This window comes from Mya arenaria, chromosome 16 (genome assembly GCF_026914265.1).
Source record: "Mya arenaria isolate MELC-2E11 chromosome 16, ASM2691426v1".
NCBI lineage: Eukaryota > Metazoa > Mollusca > Bivalvia > Myida > Myidae > Mya > Mya arenaria.
The window spans coordinates 6255608-6275484 of record NC_069137.1 but is presented as its reverse complement, the minus strand read 5'-3'; the positions used below and the strand labels follow the sequence as shown (position 1 = coordinate 6275484).

At 35.1% G+C, this 19877-nt stretch overlaps 1 protein-coding gene across 1 annotated transcript; it reads right to left on the bottom strand.

Moving 5' to 3' along the window:
• Nucleotides 1–4500: 4500 nt before the first annotated feature.
• On the bottom strand, nucleotides 4501–17504 carry LOC128222389 (fibroleukin-like). The gene is made up of 10 exons (XM_052931365.1): nucleotides 17459–17504; nucleotides 17131–17207; nucleotides 15430–15501; nucleotides 14874–14967; nucleotides 13852–13946; nucleotides 11807–11945; nucleotides 7613–7746; nucleotides 6510–6606; nucleotides 6006–6170; nucleotides 4501–4778 (listed from the first exon to the last, which is right to left on the bottom strand). The coding sequence occupies exons 1-10, from the start codon at nucleotides 17502–17504 to the stop codon at nucleotides 4501–4503; spliced, it is 1197 nt and encodes a 398-aa protein (XP_052787325.1).
• Nucleotides 17505–19877: the final 2373 nt, after the last annotated feature.

Below are 19877 nucleotides of genomic sequence, written 5' to 3'. Positions count from 1 at the left end.
TTTTGACAATTTTTTTTATATTTTTTGTCTTGGAACGAGCCAGTTTATGCGAAAATGTATGTTAACCAATTATAAAAGACTGCTGTAAAAAATAGGATCGCAGATTTTAGCATTATGTTCAAAAATTGATGTTATATGTTTTCTTAAACCAGTAGTAACGGTTTTAGCCATAACACAACAATTCTCGAACGGAAATAAGAAAATCTGCGATCTTATCTTTTGTCAGCAATCTTTTATCGTTGGTTGTGCAGATATTTACGCACAAATTTGCTCTTTCCCAGACCAAAAAAAATAGTTGTAAAAACGGTATATCTCTGAGAGGCCAGCTTTAAGCTTGTCTTAGATAAGGTCTGTGACGTCCATAAAAACTGCAGCTATATATTTGGTGTCATCAAGAGTTTCTTCATTCGGAGCTCCTTAGCCTTTTTTATCGAAAACACCTCGGATGTTTTTTGACGGTTAACATACTCAAAAAGTGGTACGTTTAAGTCCGCTGCAAGTAGATCGCGTAGTAATTTTATTTAGCAGTTATTTTATGACTTAACTCTTGGGAATCTTAATTATGTTTGCAATAATACACTTCACTGGCAATCAATTTAACCTTAGATCAATAAAGACAACTCTAAAACACTACATTTATATGATGATATAATTAAAAAAATACGAACTACTTCAACTGATGAACCGGCATACATCCGAGGTCGTTTTCGATAAAAATTGATCGAGGAGTTCCGAATGGAGTGTCTTTTTTCCAGTATTCCACTAGCCTTTACAGGGTAGTTTGACATCTATATGTTGACAGGAACAGATGAAAAATGTTATCAAAATGATTGATCAGTTGCTCTCTAATGGCCTGTGCATATAAACAAGACATCGATGGTGAAATACCGACTCGTCTATATTTTTTGTCTATAAATGGGTATTCCCTCTTAAAATAAGGATTACTTGTGGTGGCTTAAGACTAATTGGATATGATCATAAACAGGCTGATGATTTCATTGTCCATGTTTCAGATGGGAACAGTTTGAGTATCTTTGAAAGCCATGTTGAATTTTTGAGAATCATATATATTCCAGTTGCTTTTTTGGTGGAGATTTAACCCATCAATATATTTTCAAATATCTTAATCGGTGACCGGGGTGATATAAAAAAGAGCTGACAACTGACAATGTTCCTGTACTTAATCAATGCTAGGGTGCTTGTGTTTACACTGAGTTCCACATATTCCAATATGTTCCGATATAATTATGTAAAATAATTTAGTCTTATTTGCTACCAGCTTTTGATCCGAAAACAAATATATGGTTGTATTAGAGAACAAACTATTATAACTACAAAGTAGCGAATATCATTAGGGGCACATTGTGCATACTATCATGTGGCTCTATTCGAAATTATGGATAAAAACAATACACAGTGAATAGGTAACACATTCCGCAACAACCATATATATATGCATACACTACAATACTACAACTACTGTCACAGGCAGTGTCTATGTTTCGGCTCCCCGACCTATTATTGTCCGCACGACACTTATATAATGCTGTTATCAGAGAATGGTGTTCTGACTGCTGTTTGTTTCCTTTTTGGTATATCTCTTAACACAATTTCACATAAAATCAATAAGATAAAAGAACCATCACTATCCTATGCCTATGAGTTTTATTTTTTTTATGTGGGGATGGACGTAAGGGGCGATGGAATCGAAATAAAACGAAGTCACACCTACCCAAACCCGAATAAGTGTAACACAATGCGGTCTTACCCGTGATTATAATCCTAGAGAAATACCTAGGCTACGAAGGTAGCTAAGAGAGATCACGTAGATAGGACGTTGTTTGAATATTGAGATGAGGGCCGATCGCCCTTAGCTCCGAGAGTCTGGTTCTTGCTTCTAAGCTAGGAAGTCTGGATTTTACTCTCGAGCTAGAGAGTCGTAGTTGTTCCACAGATATATCGTCACCTTTGTGCAAGAACTCAATATCTGCTTCTATGTCTATATGCAGTTATTGAGTTTTTGCACTAAGGTGACGATATGATGACTTGTAAATAAAACATAAAGTGACACTGGACTATTGTGTAACAATAAGTAGCGTATCACGACCTCGGTAATGTAACCGAGTGAGCTCTTGTACGGGTTGTCAAATGAAGTCCAGGATGTTTAATACCATGAATACAGGCCCGTATGTTGATAATTCAGGACTGTTACAGCGGTAAATTTACGCTAGTTATGGATTGTCTTATGCAATATTTTCTGTTATAAAATGACAATAAATAATTGTCATATGAAGTCCATTTTATTTCACAAGTGTTATAGAAAATATAGATTTTTGAGCATAGAAAATATAGACTCAGTATGATCACGAGTGGAATATAGTTCGATCTCACACTGAAATAAACAAATTTCATTTCTTTACTTCTTATTTTCCGAGTTTTATAGAATTTTAATTTATTTTCATAAATAAGGGTGGTATTTACGCCGCTACCCGTGGGGCGCCCCTCATGCAAAATTATAGGCTGTCAATTTTCTATTTCCGGTTTGTTCAGAAATAGTTCTCTGATATTATTTTTTATAGTTTATTTTTCGCTCGTTTTTTAATGCAAAGATTTTATGAACATTTATCAATGATGTATTATAAGTGCATACATGTTCTACAAAAGTTACGAAAACACTTTTATTTTAAGCGTGGTATGTATACACAACCAAATTATTACGCCGCCATTTATTGAATGAAAATTTGAAAGGTCGAATACGTTGGCTAAAAATGCGGATATTAATTGGATAAAAAAAAAACATTTTCTTAGTTTAAAAGTGTGTTTCATGATTTATGGGTATTCTGTCATCTTACTGTATGTTTCGTTTTCCAAGTAATATTGAGGACAACGCTAGTTTGTTGACAAATTTTGAGGCGTGGGTGGGGTAAACAAATCAGTTAATCTGTCAATTGTTGTGTCCATTTTCAGGGAAGTTCGTTTTGTTTTACTGATATAACTCGATATTTCATCGAAAAGCATGAAAGAAAATATGAATACAGGCTCTGATGTTGACAGTGGACGGCGACTGTCAGCATTTTTCATATTAGCCTGTTTACACCATTGGTTTACTGTTTTACAGTATAAAAAATAGATCTGCTTTTTCAATAATTTTGCATTTGTCATTGTAAGGCTGTGTACAAATACTGTGTTTTATTCGTTTTCAAACTAATCTGTATTATCTGTCGTTTGAGTAAATTCACTAACAAGAGATGCGGGTGGTGTAACTGTTTTGTATCATGTTGTCACATACAACGTTCGATACATAGCGTGCCTTATAAGTGAATATCGTTTAAGTTAATATAAAAAGGTAACGCCCAAAACTAACTGTTTTCGTTCTGATATGTGAGTATTTGTGCAGATAAAAACAAATGGAGACTCTCAAACGTGGTACACATGTTTTATTATATATAACTCACACTAATATATATTTCATATCCATACACAGACATTAAAACAATAAGTCACGTTAATAATACATCCAAAACTACAAGGACAATCACATTATCCAATAAGAATAACAAACACTCTGGTGAAAGGCAGAAGGATTAAACCCAAAGTACCCAAGTTTATCAATGCATGTTGTAAAACTTTTTATTTTTCTGCCAATGCAATTGCCTACTTATCTTAAAATTGTGCAATTAAATCGAATTATTGCTTATAACATATATAACGTAGCTTTTTGCTAATATAATTTCGAGTCCATTTCTTGCATAATTGTGTAGATTTAGTGAAACAAATTCATTGCCCTTTGCAAGATATTGATGCATTTCCCGATTCGGAAGAGATAACAATGCATTGCCTAAATGTTGTTGTTTCTTTTCTTCTGTAAGTATCCAAATCATTCATTTAGTTCCATTTTTAGCACATTTTACCTATAAATTAGTAACGACATATTCACAATGGTTTGATTTACTTACAAATCAAACATTGTCAAATATAGTTCATCAAGCTGAATTTATAAGATTTTATTCAATTATTTTTTTATGTGCCACCATGTAAGGCAGATCTCAAACCATTCTTTATCAACCTTCGAAATTGACAATGATGTTGGTATTTGGTCTGTCAACAAGCTAATCGAAAAGGCACGTCACACCTCAGATTCTTACCTTCTGCACGGGGTTTATGTTTTGAGTTATACGCTTCAGAAAGTCGTAGAACACATTATACACAGCATTATAATTTAATTTAGACAAGGATCTATATTCCCAGACCGTTTGAGTAGTCAAATTTGAGACTAACACCCAGAAATGGCTTTTTTTATTTATGAAAAATCAATTTATTTCATCCTTTAGTTTTAACAATGTATAAATAAAAAGTCGCGGCTATTTGCAACATAAACAACAAACTTATAATTGTATGAAGTAATATTTTAAAAGGTAGCATTTAATAATAAGACACGTGTTTCACTCTTGTCTTTAAGTAAACAAATTAAACGCATAAAAATTAAGATAAAGAAACTTTCTATCCATAACGACACGTGGTTCCGAACATCATTCTACTGGTTTTTAAAGACATATTACTATCAAACGTCATTGAAGAGGACGCGTATGTCCCAGGCGTCAGATATTCTCCGTTCAAGTTCGCCCGGTGGTAACAAGCATGGTACCACCACGCTCCGTGATAAGTGGAAGCACAGTTATTGCCACGTAGGTCATTGTCTCTATCAAAGGTCGAGAACGCCATATCTACGGCCCCAAAATCGCCTGAACTCGTGAGATAATCAGCAACCGTAGATGTAACTGAAAACATTAGAGTAGTTATACTGTTTTACCGTGTCTAATCATCAATTATCATTGTTTTAGGAAAAGTCTTTATAAATCATTATGAAAGTGTTGAATTTACGAAATACTGATACCGTTTGAAAATGCAAATATACTCATTATACCATATAAAGCTTTACTATAGAAATTCGATTTCGTAAAAATGGTCATCGTGCCCACCCGTAAGATTATCACGGCACGTGAGGGCTATTATGAAGTTATCGCCTGACGAAGTTGATAACATATACCATGACGTCATTATAAAGATATAAATATGGGCGACAGATAAATATAATAAGGGGGGATTTTGGGAATTTAACTGGAACTATCGGTGCAGTGGAAGTGAAATTAGTATATCGTTAATGACACGTATTTAGTTCAAGTAACGAGTATTACCGGGAACCAAAAGTTTACATACGATGAAGGTCAAACTTCAGCGGGGTTTTGGCTACTTTGGTTGAAGGAAGTGTTTGGTTTAGAAGTTATTTTCACTTATGCTACTGATAAATGTAAATTATACGTATTCCACGCGCTGTTTCTTATGAAACCCATTTAAGGCTTGATCGACCTTAGCTGTGTTCACATAGAAAAATGAACCTCATATTCAGCCGATGCTAAAAAGGAATTATTTCAAGAATGGAAATATTGCCGTCTTATTTTGAAAGCACGAGAGCAAGTTTGCTATTTTAATTTCCAATTACACGTTATTTCAAATGACTTATGCCATTCAAAACCACCGTTCAAATCATTGATAAATGACAAGACATAATTATGTTATACATGATAAGATATGGATGACCATGGGTTCTGGTTGATAATTGCCCTAGCGGGAAGAATAATTGCCCTAGTGGGAATAATAATTGCCCTAGTGGGAAGAATACACTAGGGCAGAATAATTGCCCTAGTGGGAAGAATAATTGCCCTAGTGGGAAGAATAATTGCCCGAGGGCTTTAGTCGTGGTCGAACATTCATCATTCCATAAATAATACAACGTCATTACAAAAATGTAATACTGTCGAAGTAATAATAAGTAGTATAACACATTTATTTGAACTGTTTGTAAGTAACTCCCAACGATTTAATACAAACAACAAAAACAACATTTAATTGTATTGTTTGAGCTCATGTCGCTTACATAAATTTTAATGTATCGATGTCTTTTTGTCTGTGTATTAATCTGACAATATACACTTAAAAAGACTTACTTCCGTTGAATTCTGTTGTGTGTCCAATGCGCAATATGTATGTTGGGGCGGCTTCTATTCTGAACTTTGGGTAAACTACATACCCGAGGCTTCCGTCATATCGTTGTATGTCTATTCGTAACTCGTTGGAGGTCCGTGACGTCATCTCATGCATCAGCGACAACCCTGGTTCGTAAAACACTTTCATATATGAAAGTTGGTAAATGATAAAGTCAAGGGATATAACCTTAGAATTACAATATAAGTAGTTATGCATGATGACGTGTAGGTATATAAAATAACCGCATATGCAGCCTACCTGTCGACTCGACCTTATGGTTCGTAATATGATTCATTCGTATGTATGAATCGTTAGTCTGCGTAACATAGTTTCGTAAACCACACGTTTAATTGTTTTGCAGACACACGGGAGCATATTTACTATTTGTAAGTCAGAACTGGCTTGAGTAACGGGCCATCAGTCAGGCTTTGATACTGTCTTATAACCATCTACTAAAATCTTACCAAGCCAGAACTCCCCATGCAGGGATCCAAACCCGGTCTCATAGGAAGAGAAGGTCCGATAGAAATCGACACTTCCATTGACGCGGTGCTGAAAAACCTGTGAACATATTTGGTAATTGAAACATTGAACCAAATAATAAAAACAATTTCAGAATCTAAATATCAATCTGCGCCACAACAAAGTGGAACACAATCTATATAATTCGGGGGCACATAAATGGCAGTTAAAAACCTCGATGACGGTCTGTCGAAATTAGACATAAATACTGGAAATTCGAATTCGGCACTCGAAATTTCTACTTGTTTAGTAGATGCATTTAAAAATAAATTTTCAAATGGCTAACTGCACCTTGTATAACTTAAGAAAATAGTTCGAAATTTCCACTTGTATCGCTCTAAGATCAGATATCTAAGTCTATAATTCGTTGTTCGACAACAAGTTGAGATTTGTTGACTTATCTCAGATTATTTAAATTGTTGTTAAGAACCGTTCGACAATCTTTAAGACAAATTTGTTCGATCCTAAATACAGATTATGGCCTTAAATTGCCAAAGAAAGTTAAATTAAAGATTAAGTGCAAACGAATATTAAGTTAAACTTTAGGGCACTTTCGGGCTATTATTCATACCTTAAAATCGTTTATGCGACGGACATAATACCTCACGAATGTGCAAGGCAATTATAAATAGGCTAAATCCAGATGATCCTCAAAACAAGTCATATAATATGATTTTGCCATGGACATATTTAATCAATAAGGCTTCGGGTTATATATTTCATCGATAAGGCAGTTGATAGTTGAACGTGATGTCCTACAAAGGAACTGATTACATACACCAAATAGTTTCACATATAAATTGGCACCGCAACAATTAAAAACAATCCTAATTAGAAAACGTTTTGTCTTCTGAATGTTATCTGAAAATAACTGATATTTTTTTGTTAACGGACGCCTAGAGCAATGGGAACTTCGAAGAGATACAGACCAATTTATTACCTGATCTAAATCACCATGTAATAACTGTTTGAAAGAAATAATATTCAGAACTCATTCGACTTCAAAGCATCAATTCCTAGCTAGACATAAAACCATATACGTTACCGTCCACCCCCCTCCGTCCGTATCCATATCACAGACCACCTTTGCTTGACTACTTGTGTTCCAGGTTGTGATGGTATAGATTGAAGAAGGAAGGTCTGGGTGAGCTTTATGTATCTCAGAGCAATCGGCATACGCTGCAATTTGTACACGGATACGCTTCAACAATGTATTGAACAACAACAACAATTAGAGCTGCTGTGCTTTCAATATTTATGATCCAACTTTCGATATCAGTAAGATGTACCTTTTAAAGTTTAATAAATACGTCTTTTGCTTAGTTTATCTGTATTCAACATGACTATACTGTTTATGTCATGACTGTTATGCAGAATTTAGTTAAAACATAGTTTAAATGTCGTACATGTGCACACATTTCCTGTGTTATTTGTAGTGTCGGTCGCGTTCCCAGTACAGTTTTGACCTCCAAATTCAGGAGTTGGATTATCGCATGCCCTTGTCCTCGTTTGACTTCCACAACCAGCAGACCAGTCGGACCATTGGCCCCAGCCGCCATTAACTGTTATCCGAACAGAAATATCAAGAACAAGAGTCTTTTGCAGTTACATTTTCATTTAACAAGATATATTAAGAAATGTATAATCAATATAACTTGGTTATGATATTCAGCGGTTAATAAATGGCACCTAAATACCGTCTGTTCAAAATGGCATACTTGATTGGTAATTGCCCGTGGGACATAACGATTCAGGTGGCCAATTATTGATATAAGGCACAAGGGCGCCGTGTATTAACCTTTTATTTCCATATGTTTTAGATAGAAATATGCCATACTCTTATCTATTGATTACAGTATGCACTTTTATGGTTATTATTGCGTATGACGTTGACAATATATTTTGTGAAACAATACACTGAGGAACCGGTTTCACCAGATTTGCCGTATTTTAGAGTGTTGGCCTAGCGCCCTGATTATGTATATTGATTTGGTATAAATCTGCAGTAATGACGGCAGACAAATCAAGTCAGAATTGCTCAAATGATTCTATAGCTATAGAACAAAAAACATATTTTTTACATAAGGCCACACCAAATTGATATTTCGTTCCGCGGATTTACCGCTCCTATTTTTTTGGAAAATGTAAAAAAAAAAAATTTTTTTTTTTTTTTGTGCGCCCGCACCTCCATTTTGATCGCCAAGTAGATTTTTTTCTGGTAATAATTTATTTAAAGGCTAAAAATAATCAAGTATAATTTTTCTACGCAAGTTTTTGTGTTGTTGTAAAGAGAAGTTACCGATGCGTAGTGTTTTTATACTGTAAATCGATCGTTTTAGCATGGGTTTCAATAAATTCAATCAAAATGGCGGCTTCCGGTATGAACAATGTGGCTCGAAGTTTGGAAACTAAATCTTATTTTTTTACAATAAATATGTTTTAAGCATGCTTGAAGTCATTGTTGATCGTCTCATTCACTAAAGGATCATTATTTAAAGCAATCATTATGCAATAAAGCATGTGTACCTAAGACTGGTAGGGATTATATTGCGTAATTAGTGACTCGTTTTGAATGGAAATCGGACAGGTCAACTTAACTGGAACATGAGTCATTGTTTGGTCCAAATTGATGTATCAAGCTCATTTTTGATCAAATTCCGACAAAACAACAGTTATGAACAAATATCTTTTCACAAATAGCGATATAAACACTGGTCTGGATATACCTCAACATAAGTAAGTGGCTAAGTTTATCACCTTATATTTTGTTTTTATTTGCAGCATAATCCGGGATTGTAATATACTTGTCAATTGTAACCACTGCCCCGCCCACCCCTCGCCCTTGTTCCAGGGGTATACCGGGGACAGCAAAGGCAATGGGCTGTGTTTTTACCTTTCATGTGGCCCCGCAGTGCCTAGTGAAAGTGGTTTTGTCTTCATATTGAAGATAGACAGGAGTGGGCCTCACATAGGTATTCGGGGTTGCGGGGCTATTTGGCATGGATTTTACCAGCAGTTTGTCCCTGCAGTCGGGTATTTTGAGAGACCGCTATTCCGGCCTTGGGGGGAGGGGGGCATATACAATTGGCATTGGCTGGTGCATAAAAACATCTCAATGACCCAAAAAAGTACTCTGAAAAATACCCTTGTTCTTTTTGTTTTAATAAGCACATTTCATTGCATTTCCTGTGATAATAAAAACAAAATTTAGTCTGTTATATGGAGTTTGATGTTTGATGATGCCTGTGTAAGTGATCATTTTTTACAAATCCCAAAATCAATCCTAAGTTATGTCTAAATACAGTTGCATATGATGTTAAAATGATTCAGGTAGATTTATATAAGTCGTTTCAAACTTTTTACTAAAAGCAGGGTTATTTATTATTATGAATGATCGTCATATTAAAGTACATTTTAATTATATAGGACATTAGATTTATCGATATAATGTTTGTACTAAACACGGATGAATAAATAGTATGTATTCCGACATTTTCCCAATGGCCATAAGAGGTTCAAGTCAAGATGGCATTAAAATGGGTTTAAGGGCAATTATTTTGAACAATCTTTCTTATTTATATTGAATATAAGGTCTTCGCTCGCTTCAGTTTTTATGAAAACTGACAAACTTTTATTTTATTTTATTTTTCGCTCGCTCGCTCCAATTTTTTTGGTAAAAATTCGAGGAACTAAACATCAATTTGGTGTAGCCTAACATTGCATTTTGTATTTGAGATGTTTCGAGTGTTATACTGATTTGGATAAGTACGCTTGATACGTGGTATATATCTTATTTTTACATGTGTATATAGATCGCAATCGAGCAAAACAAATGTTCTAGTACACTGGAATGTTCGCATTTTATTTTGCAAAATGTTAATTTTTCCTGATGTCAATGTGTGATGAATATGTGTACGATGTCTAACTTAGTGCAAATTTTAACTTATCTTAATTAATCGTTTAAAATAATACCCATTGATAAGTATCATAATCTACCTATCATTTTTAACGATAAATTGCAAATTTTACAGTATCATCAAGCAGCGCATTTAAAATGACCACTGTAAATTCATAATTAGGCGTAAAGATGACTGTAAACAGTATTTATAAATAAATGCAGTACAATCTCGAATAAGACAGTCTCTACACATGAACACAGTCATTTTACACTTAAAATAGTTCAATTTGGTCTTATTCAAATCATGATTTTGGTATGTTTTTGAAAAAAAAAATCATTCACTCTTGCATAAATAAGCAAACTGCAAAAATAGTATCAATAGTATTTCAGCAAAACACAAAACACGGTAAAGAAATCATAACCCTTACTTGGACAATGTAAAATATTGCAGGATCGTATTCCAATATCTGATCCTGTGCAATTACGACCTCCTTCGCTTGGTTGGGGATTACTACAAGTTCTTGATCTTCCCTGGGCACCTTGACCGCATGTCTGGTCGCAAACTCCCCACGAACCCCATCCCGACCATTCTCCATTTACTAAGAAGAATTATGAATTCAATTGTGATATTTGTCTGCCTGTGACAATGCTAGACCTGACTGCTATTGTATTGTTACTTCATCCGACGCACTATTTTCCGTTATAAGGTATGAACTTGTTAGCTCAAAAATGTGTTGTATACCTCAGTGAAATATCGACAAACAGAGGAACCTAAAGGGCTATGCTACTCTGATGTATGTTTATGTACGTAGCAGGTGTTCAAATATCAAATTTCCGCACAGCAGTTACCTCCCTTCGACGTCTGCAGTTTATCCTGACAATACGCGTATGATGTGATGATTAACAAATTCACGTGGTCTTAATCTAAGAGTTACAATTTGTTTACATTTGAAATAGTTTCTATCTTTATTTTTGTCAACTTGTTTTAACCATTGTTTATTAAATGGGACTAGACACCGGATGATACAATTGTTAACAAGGGCACTCCGCAGACACATGATTGCTGTGTTTAGTATTTCAATCATGTACAATGATATATCACCGTCCTCATACTAGCTCGCATTAACTAATCTAGGGATATTTGGAGGAAATACTGTAGTTGCCGATTTTGGATCATTTTGTGTCTTGTCAATTTGAATGTAACATTGACGTGTTTGATTTCCATAATATGACAGTTTGAGTGGTAGCGCCAACGAGAGTGACCTGTCCTAAGCTTATATAATTTTCTACACAATCGTTGTCAATGAAACCAAAGTTTTAACTTATGGCATCTTAACCCACCTTGTATCTGTGCGAAGCATTGCTGATTGCAAAGGTCGGCGTTACAGCACGAGTCACAGTCATGGACGTCGTAAGATCTTTCTTTGAAATTGTCTCGCTTACCGACCAGTACACCACCAGAATGGTGAGTCTCACAATCCTTAATTGAAAGTATATTGGTAGGACCAATATTGAGAATGGTATAAACTCGCGTTTACTTTTATGGTATTTTGATTGAAATAACCGAACAGATTAATACGATCAACGACTTGTTTTTATCAAAACATATTGCTTCAGCAACCATAAATGTTTAATTATACAATTTAAACTAAAGGAACAGGACAAATAATCAAAAATTTAAAACATCATCCTGATTAAAGGTCCAACATATAACACGTAATAAACAAATAAGCCTACAAACACATATGATATACTATCCATGCAAAATTTGGCATACAACACAGTCATAACTAAACGTAACACCCAAGTTGCCAATCATAGCGCTATAAGCACTGATGTTCTCACGGCTAGGAGACTGTGCAGAGTGTGACGTTATGCATTCGTCAAGTTTTGTAAAGTGGCAGCTGCAGTGATCCATATTATGTATTATGCTAGTTCCTGTGTGCGCTTTAACATGCATTTGCTGTCTATATCGCAACGGACTAACCAACAAAATGAGAGTTTTGTACAAAGTACACACAACAACGTTATACACCAAATAAAACAAAAAACTGTCATGTACTACCAAGCTGTCCTGAAGAGAATGCATTGCTTTAAAAACTTAAGTAACCCAAGTAGAACTTTTGCATGTTTAAGCAGTGGCACATCCACCAACCTTATATTGAAACTACCAAATATTCAGTTTACACTTGCGCATATGGATTTCGATATGAACAGCATCCTAAAATCCACTAAAATCAAATATACAGGCTGGTATATATTTATAGCGCATTTGTATTGATACACGCGCTCGTTTTTAAAGCATTTCTACATTCTAGAAGTTAAGAATGCTTCTCATGGCACCAACAAAACTGCTGTGAATACCAAAAAAAGATTTACAACTACAATACATATGGGGGTAACTGCCTTCAAATAGAAACCGAAACAGGTCTCACTTACGTTTAAGCACATTAACCAATTCCATTAACTGGTAATAATTGAGTATGCCGACTACTTTGTTATTTCATTTTAAGTATGCATATGGGGTTAATGTCAGGAGTGTAGTTAAGGCCCTTACATTTTGCCTCTTAACATCGTTAATGATTGATTGTTTGACTTGACTTGTAGCGTTATTTTTCATTGTATTAATGACTAGTATATGACTTTTAAGTGTACTATGTTACCACGTTAAAGAACCATGGAACTTCCACCACTTAAACTTATTTTGAAAAGGTGCATTTGCATATAAATACGAAATTAACACACTTACAAAAGTATTTTGGCACCGAGAGGTGAAAACGGTCGTTCCAAAGAGCTGCTTTCCTACAACGCTACATTCCTGCAGAAAGAAGTTTGCATCGTTATGTGGAATAACATGTTTTGTTTTCAAGGTGAATGCATGAATGTGATTTGTTCATTTTGGAACTTTTTAATACATTAACACAGATAAAACAACTCCGTAAACATTGATAAAGACGTAAGAAACTATTATAACAATAAGGGAAGCAGCCAACAATAACAGGCGCACAAAACAGGTCTAAATCCAGCATTATTTCACGAAAAAGCTTTTGTAAATCGTTACAAAGAAACAGGGCAAGTGACATGTGTAAGAACAACGATTTGCCATCGCCAGGAGGAAATAGCCGTCACGCGCAACAAACCGTCATTTAAACAAATGATGTATAACATCGTGTACTTAAATACATTAACCAAACATTTGAGTTTATAAAATTTTATATGATTATCAAATTTAAAAATCCATGAACTTTAAATATGGTGTGTGCAATAATGAGTATCAATCATTTGTTTCCGGAGCAGAGAAAGAAGTCTTAACCTATTGTTCGCTCGATACAGGGGTTATATATTTGAGCCAATATTTGTAAACTAAAGTATACTTTTGTATTTACCTCTCCTTTCCTACAAAAGTCAATGTTGTGACATCTGCCGGCTGGTACCGGATCATGGCAGCTGTAGCAAATAAGGCCCCTGTCGGCAGGGTATCCTGAAAACGTTGTATCGATTGTAAGCCCATTTCGTTTCACATATAACAGTTATGGTTCAAATATTTATGGTTCAAATATACCCCTATTATCCTTTAGTACGTGTGATTTAATCTTACCCTCTCACAACAAAAAAATATTTTGAATCGCATGGACTAAATAGGTCCATCAACACAGGAATGTGGACTTAAATCTATATAACAAAGTCATAAATAGTTGATGAAGTAGTTTCATTGGTATCGCAAGAAACCGTTCCGAAAACTATGCACTTATATCCGTACTAATGACAGTAATGTTTCCTTTAAAAAAAAGTATTCTGATGAAATTTCTTATTGAACTCGAGTCAACGTATGAATACACATTTAAAAATAGCTAAATAGACCACTCGCCTGTGAAGACAACTAACAGTTTGGGGTTATAGAAGAGTTAATAATTTTAACATGCAATTTCACTGGAAAAAGAGTTGTCTCCACAGCCTCATGCGTACTCATTTGATCTAGATTTTGTCAGTCAAATTTAAAATGCAGTGTTCCGAAAAAATAAGTACCATGGATGACGCCAATGATTAAAATCTTCCCCGGTTTACTAAAACAATCGATGCGATTTGTACCTAAATCTGACACGGTTCACCGAAACCATCGATACAATGTGTGCTGAAACCCTACCCGGTTCACCGTAACAATCTATACAATGTGTGCTGAAACCTTACACGGTTCATCGAAACAATCTTAACAATGTGTGCTGAAACCTTACCCGGTTCACCGTAACAATCTATACAATGTGTGCTGAAACCTTACCCGGTTCATCGAAACAATCTATACAAAGTGTGCTGAAACCTTAACAGGTTCACAGAAACAATCTAAACAATGTGTGCTGAAATATTACCCGGTTCACCGTAACAATCTATACAATGTGTGCTGAAACCTTACCCGGTTCACCACACGCTTTATTGTTACATAACTTTGAATCGCAGCAGTGAGTACATCGGCTGAACTGGGAAGTTGAGGTAATGTTGGTGCAAGTCTGAAATGTTTATAAAATAACTACTTCCGGAAATTGGCGCCATACATTTCACATTTCATTTTATTTAGAATCTACCCATGTCTAAATTAGTACCTAAAGCTTACCCTTTATAAACTGGCTGACATCGTATAAAAGTGGCTTAATGACCGAAAGCAAGATATTCATAAAACAAAGACACGAGAGAAGAAGATGAATTTAAGTTGGGAAATGCCTTAAGATATTTTTTTCAATTCCGACCTTGATCTTCGCTTTTAACATTTACCCAATTTCATAAATTTACCATGATGAACAATTGTTTGTCTATTAAAGATAACTTTCGAAATATTGCGATTCAAAGTATCACAGTGAATAAAGCCTATGATCTATAATTGCAACAGGATAGGGTTTGAGAGGCGCTAATGGAAAGTGTTAATTGTGAGACTCTTAAGAAAGTACGTCTCTATCAATTGCAACGGTACTTACATTTCCAGGTGAACAGCCTAATACATAACTAGCTTCTCCTATATCGTTTACAGATCGCTCAGTGTAACAAACCTGAAAAGATTATCCTTAAACATATACTAAACCATGACGAATTATCACGAAAAACGATATTATTTGAAAGCGTAAATGTGTTTAACTTATGACAGTCTCAATCGGATTGAAAGCAAGGACAAGGCAGTTAGTTATGGAAATGATTTTGCAACTCAACAAACACATGCATGGCACGACATCAAAACAAAGAAAATATCTGGATTTTCTTGTTTGATGAACAGTTGAGCTTTTCATGGCATGTAATCATAGACGTTCAACAACGGTTGCACTATTTGGTACCCTACTTACGTCAGCCTGAGCCCATTTAAACACTGTATGATTAGCAAAACTTTTAACTTCAGATTGCGGACACGCTACGACCGTTGTACGATAAGCAAATCTTATAACGTTTGCTTCAAACAGCCAGTGCACATCAAATAGAATCACTTAAAATAAAGGTCTTTCAAAGACAGCTGTACTCGTATTATAAGCAGAACAACGTTTGTCTGGCTATGAGTTCGCAACAGCTAAAAAAATTACAAAAATACTTACGTTCCTCTGTGAACAGTCACAAACGGTTGTACAAAATCTGACCTAGAGTCTAAATAAAATTCAAGGACGGTTATAATAAAGTTGCGTCTATAATTGCCAAACGTACGGCAGCTCTTTAATTAGAAAAAAAATATTACGTAAAAATTCGGCCATTAAAGGACGCCTGTACGATTAACAAAACATACAATGAACTAAAGGAAAAGCCGAATAGTCTTTAATATACGTACGTCGAATTGCGGACATTCAACGATGGTCATATAATAAGACAGTCAGCGTGTCTCAAACTGCGGACATTTAAAAATGGCCGTTTAAAAAGCAAGCTTAAGTACGTCTTTTTGCGGACATTTAAAGGTGGCCGTATATTACACAACGCTACGTACGTTCAACTGCAGTCATTCACCAATGGTCGTTTCATTATGTAGCCTACTAATGTCATACTGCCGCTTTTCAGCAACGGTTGAATAATTGACGGAGCAGCTAACGTTAAACTGCGAGCTTTTGACGACGGCTATACGATAAGCGAATCTACTTACATCGAACTGCGGACATTAAGCGACGATTGTACGATTAGTAAAAACATTACGTCAGATTGCAGACATCTAGCGAAGGTTGTACTAATAGCAACTTTAATTAGGTCGGTTTGTGGACATTAAGCGACGGTTGTACGAATAGCAAATTTACTTTCGTCGGATTGCAGACAATAAGCGACGGTTGTACGATTAGCAAATATATTTACCTAAGATTGCCGGCATATGACGACGGCTCTACGATAAAAATAAATCTTCTCACGTCGGATTCCAGACATTTTACTTAATACGAATTGCAAACATAAAGCGACGGTGGTACAATCAGCAAATCTACTTACGTCCGATAACAGACATCTATTGATGGTTGTACGATTAGCAATTATACCTACAACGGATTGCATACATTTAGCGACGGTTAAACTATCAGCAAATCTACTCACGTCGGAGCGCAGACATTTAGAGACGATTATTCGATTAACAAATTTTCTTACCTATCATTGTAGAAACAAAGTGACGGTTGTACGGTTTGTAAATCTATTTACGTCAAATTGCAGACATTTGTCTAACTTACCTCAAACTGCGGACATTCAACGACGGTAGTACAATGTCTGGGCTGGGCAACATCGTTGCATTTCAGGCACAACAAGCCTGTAGATTGACATATTTTTGTTCAACATTCATAAGTGAGAACATAGTGATGTCCTCGGCACAAATGTCACATCTTGTATCGTAACAATTATTGTATACAAGAAATTTTCAAAGTGAAAAATGGCAACATATTTTTTACTGAGTTAATTTTCCTGAAACGTATTATAATATATGATCACTAAATGACAACGATTTTTCTATTACCCAATGAAAAACAACATAAGGAAAAAAAGAATAAAATGTAAATGTACCTTCAGAAACGCCAACGAGAAGGCTTACTATAGCAAAGAATAACATGTCTTCTGACGTAAGGCTTCTGTGAAGCGCCTTACAAATGTGGTTGCTTTATATTATCTATAATGTTCTAAATGTAATCCTCGGTCGATCCCATCGTTCGGTTGGGGCCATACTATAAGAATTTATGTTTAGCGAAGGGACCACATTTTAAAAACTAACAACCGCATATGACATTCTTTTTTCTTTCCCTGATTATCAATAAAGCTTATTAATGCAAATTTTCTTTCCTATATGTAGATAGTTCAGTAGGTTGAATTTTCCTCGGTTTTGAGCACCCAAGACAAACGGCGAGATATCGTTAAACATATAATTACTTCGGCATTATCTTATCTAAGTTTCCGAATATATAACGTCGAGAGTAACAGACTTTGCTAAATGTCCAAATAGATAATGAAAATTTTAAAGTTCACCCAGACCAGGCCTGCACTAAATATAAGAATTGCGTAAAGGTTTTGCACCAAAATCACGAACATGCAATTATCTTAATAGGTTTAAAGATGCACTCTTACTCCCACATAGGATTTACCACATTTAAAACTATTGTTTTAATATTCCAAAATGGATGAATATATGTCGAAAAAAATGGTTGTAATAAAGGATATCTATTTTAATTTTTAAGATTGTGCATAAATCACGATATTTCTATCTTATGAGACGATAGTAGATCACAGTAAATCTTTCAGCATTCACCAAGCATTTTATTTGTTTGCATTTTCACCTATTAAATAAACGGCTACAATTTTTTTATCAGTAATTAGTATTTTCCATAATTGCATTATATAGTAAGTAGTTAAAGGTTTATCAGTCAAAATTAATGTTTGTAATACTAGTGTATATTGTGATTTTGAATAAGAGTGTCACTTTAATTATGTTCTCTTAACAACGTTCAATTTGTTATATTTACATTATACAATAACGTTTGTTTATACATTTAAAGATAGTTTATCCGAACACCGTTTATCCGAAATTATCGCCGAACGGGCAAGGCCCAAGTGCGAGTTAAAAAAGCTTACACACAGGGCATTATCATTTAAAATGTCAATCTCAACCGATGCTGAACAATCCGGAGAAAGGCCCGGTAATCAAACCGTGAGGATATCTGGATTGGTGTTTAGCAGTGTCATAATGCAAAATCTTAGTATATCGAATCACTTCAGATTGCATTGCCTGTTATATCATTTGCAAGATTTAGTTTGTTTGTTCTTTGCTTTGAGCTTTTAATGTATTCGTATTAATTAACTGCACCTTTGCCGGGCCCAACATATACACACGTTCTGGGATATTTTAGATGAAGTATTTAGAATGTATGACTTATTTGATGATAAGTCTGTATAGAGTTGTTTGGCATTCCGAACATTTCACTATAATCACAATAGCGTGATATTCGCATAGAGTAATTGTGTAACTTTTTGACGGTATACGACTCTCGTTTATTGTACTTTAGGCTTAAATCTTGTGCCAATATAATGAGTCTTTGATACAGTTATGGCTATTGCGCGATGTATTATGAAAGAAGTTATAAACATACTTTTGAAATAGAAAAATAGATAAACTAATACTAACTTATATGTCATGGGGTGTGAATATTATATTTCAATAAAAGTGTTACAAATATATATGTATTCGTATTTTGTTAAAAATACCCTCATTCTCATTTATTACTGCACCCCGTTAATTGGTGGTGTTAGTAGTTTATACTCCGGGTCCCGGCGTGAGCACATTGAAGGGTCCCAGAGTGACAGCTCAACCACCGCACACCTATCCTGGGCAGAACCAGTACTAGGTGCCTTCACCTCTGCAAGGTACTGACAACTTCTGTACATGCCAGGGGCAGTGGTACAGTGCGAATGGTCGTAGAAAGGATTTCATAACCAATCACAACAGAAGTGACCTGGTCCGCCCGGGAATCGAACCCGGGTTGTCCGATTCAGAGTCCAACGCTCTACCGATTGAGCTAACCGGGCGGATCGCCCCGTTAATTATCAGGTTTGGTAACTTTTACATAAAGTGTAGTGTAGTTTGATAAATATCAAGTGATAGTGTATATTAACCTGAAACTAATACGTCAGTGTTTTAAATTAACCAATCAACTTAATACTACTTTCACTTTTAAAACAACAAATCTACACGCACTACGTCATTTTATAGGGTGCTAATTTATCCAATTTATGCAGCTACTTATTTAGAATATTGCAGGTAATACATTAAATCCCGTTATTATAATCTGTTATCTTTGTATTGATCTATAGTATTATAGGTTTATGTATGTCGTGAGATATTTACATTGTTTTAATGTATTGTTTAATGATCGCGCCATTGTTTACCTGAAATTGTGTGCAAGTATTTATTCATGTTTTATGTTAGATTATAAAC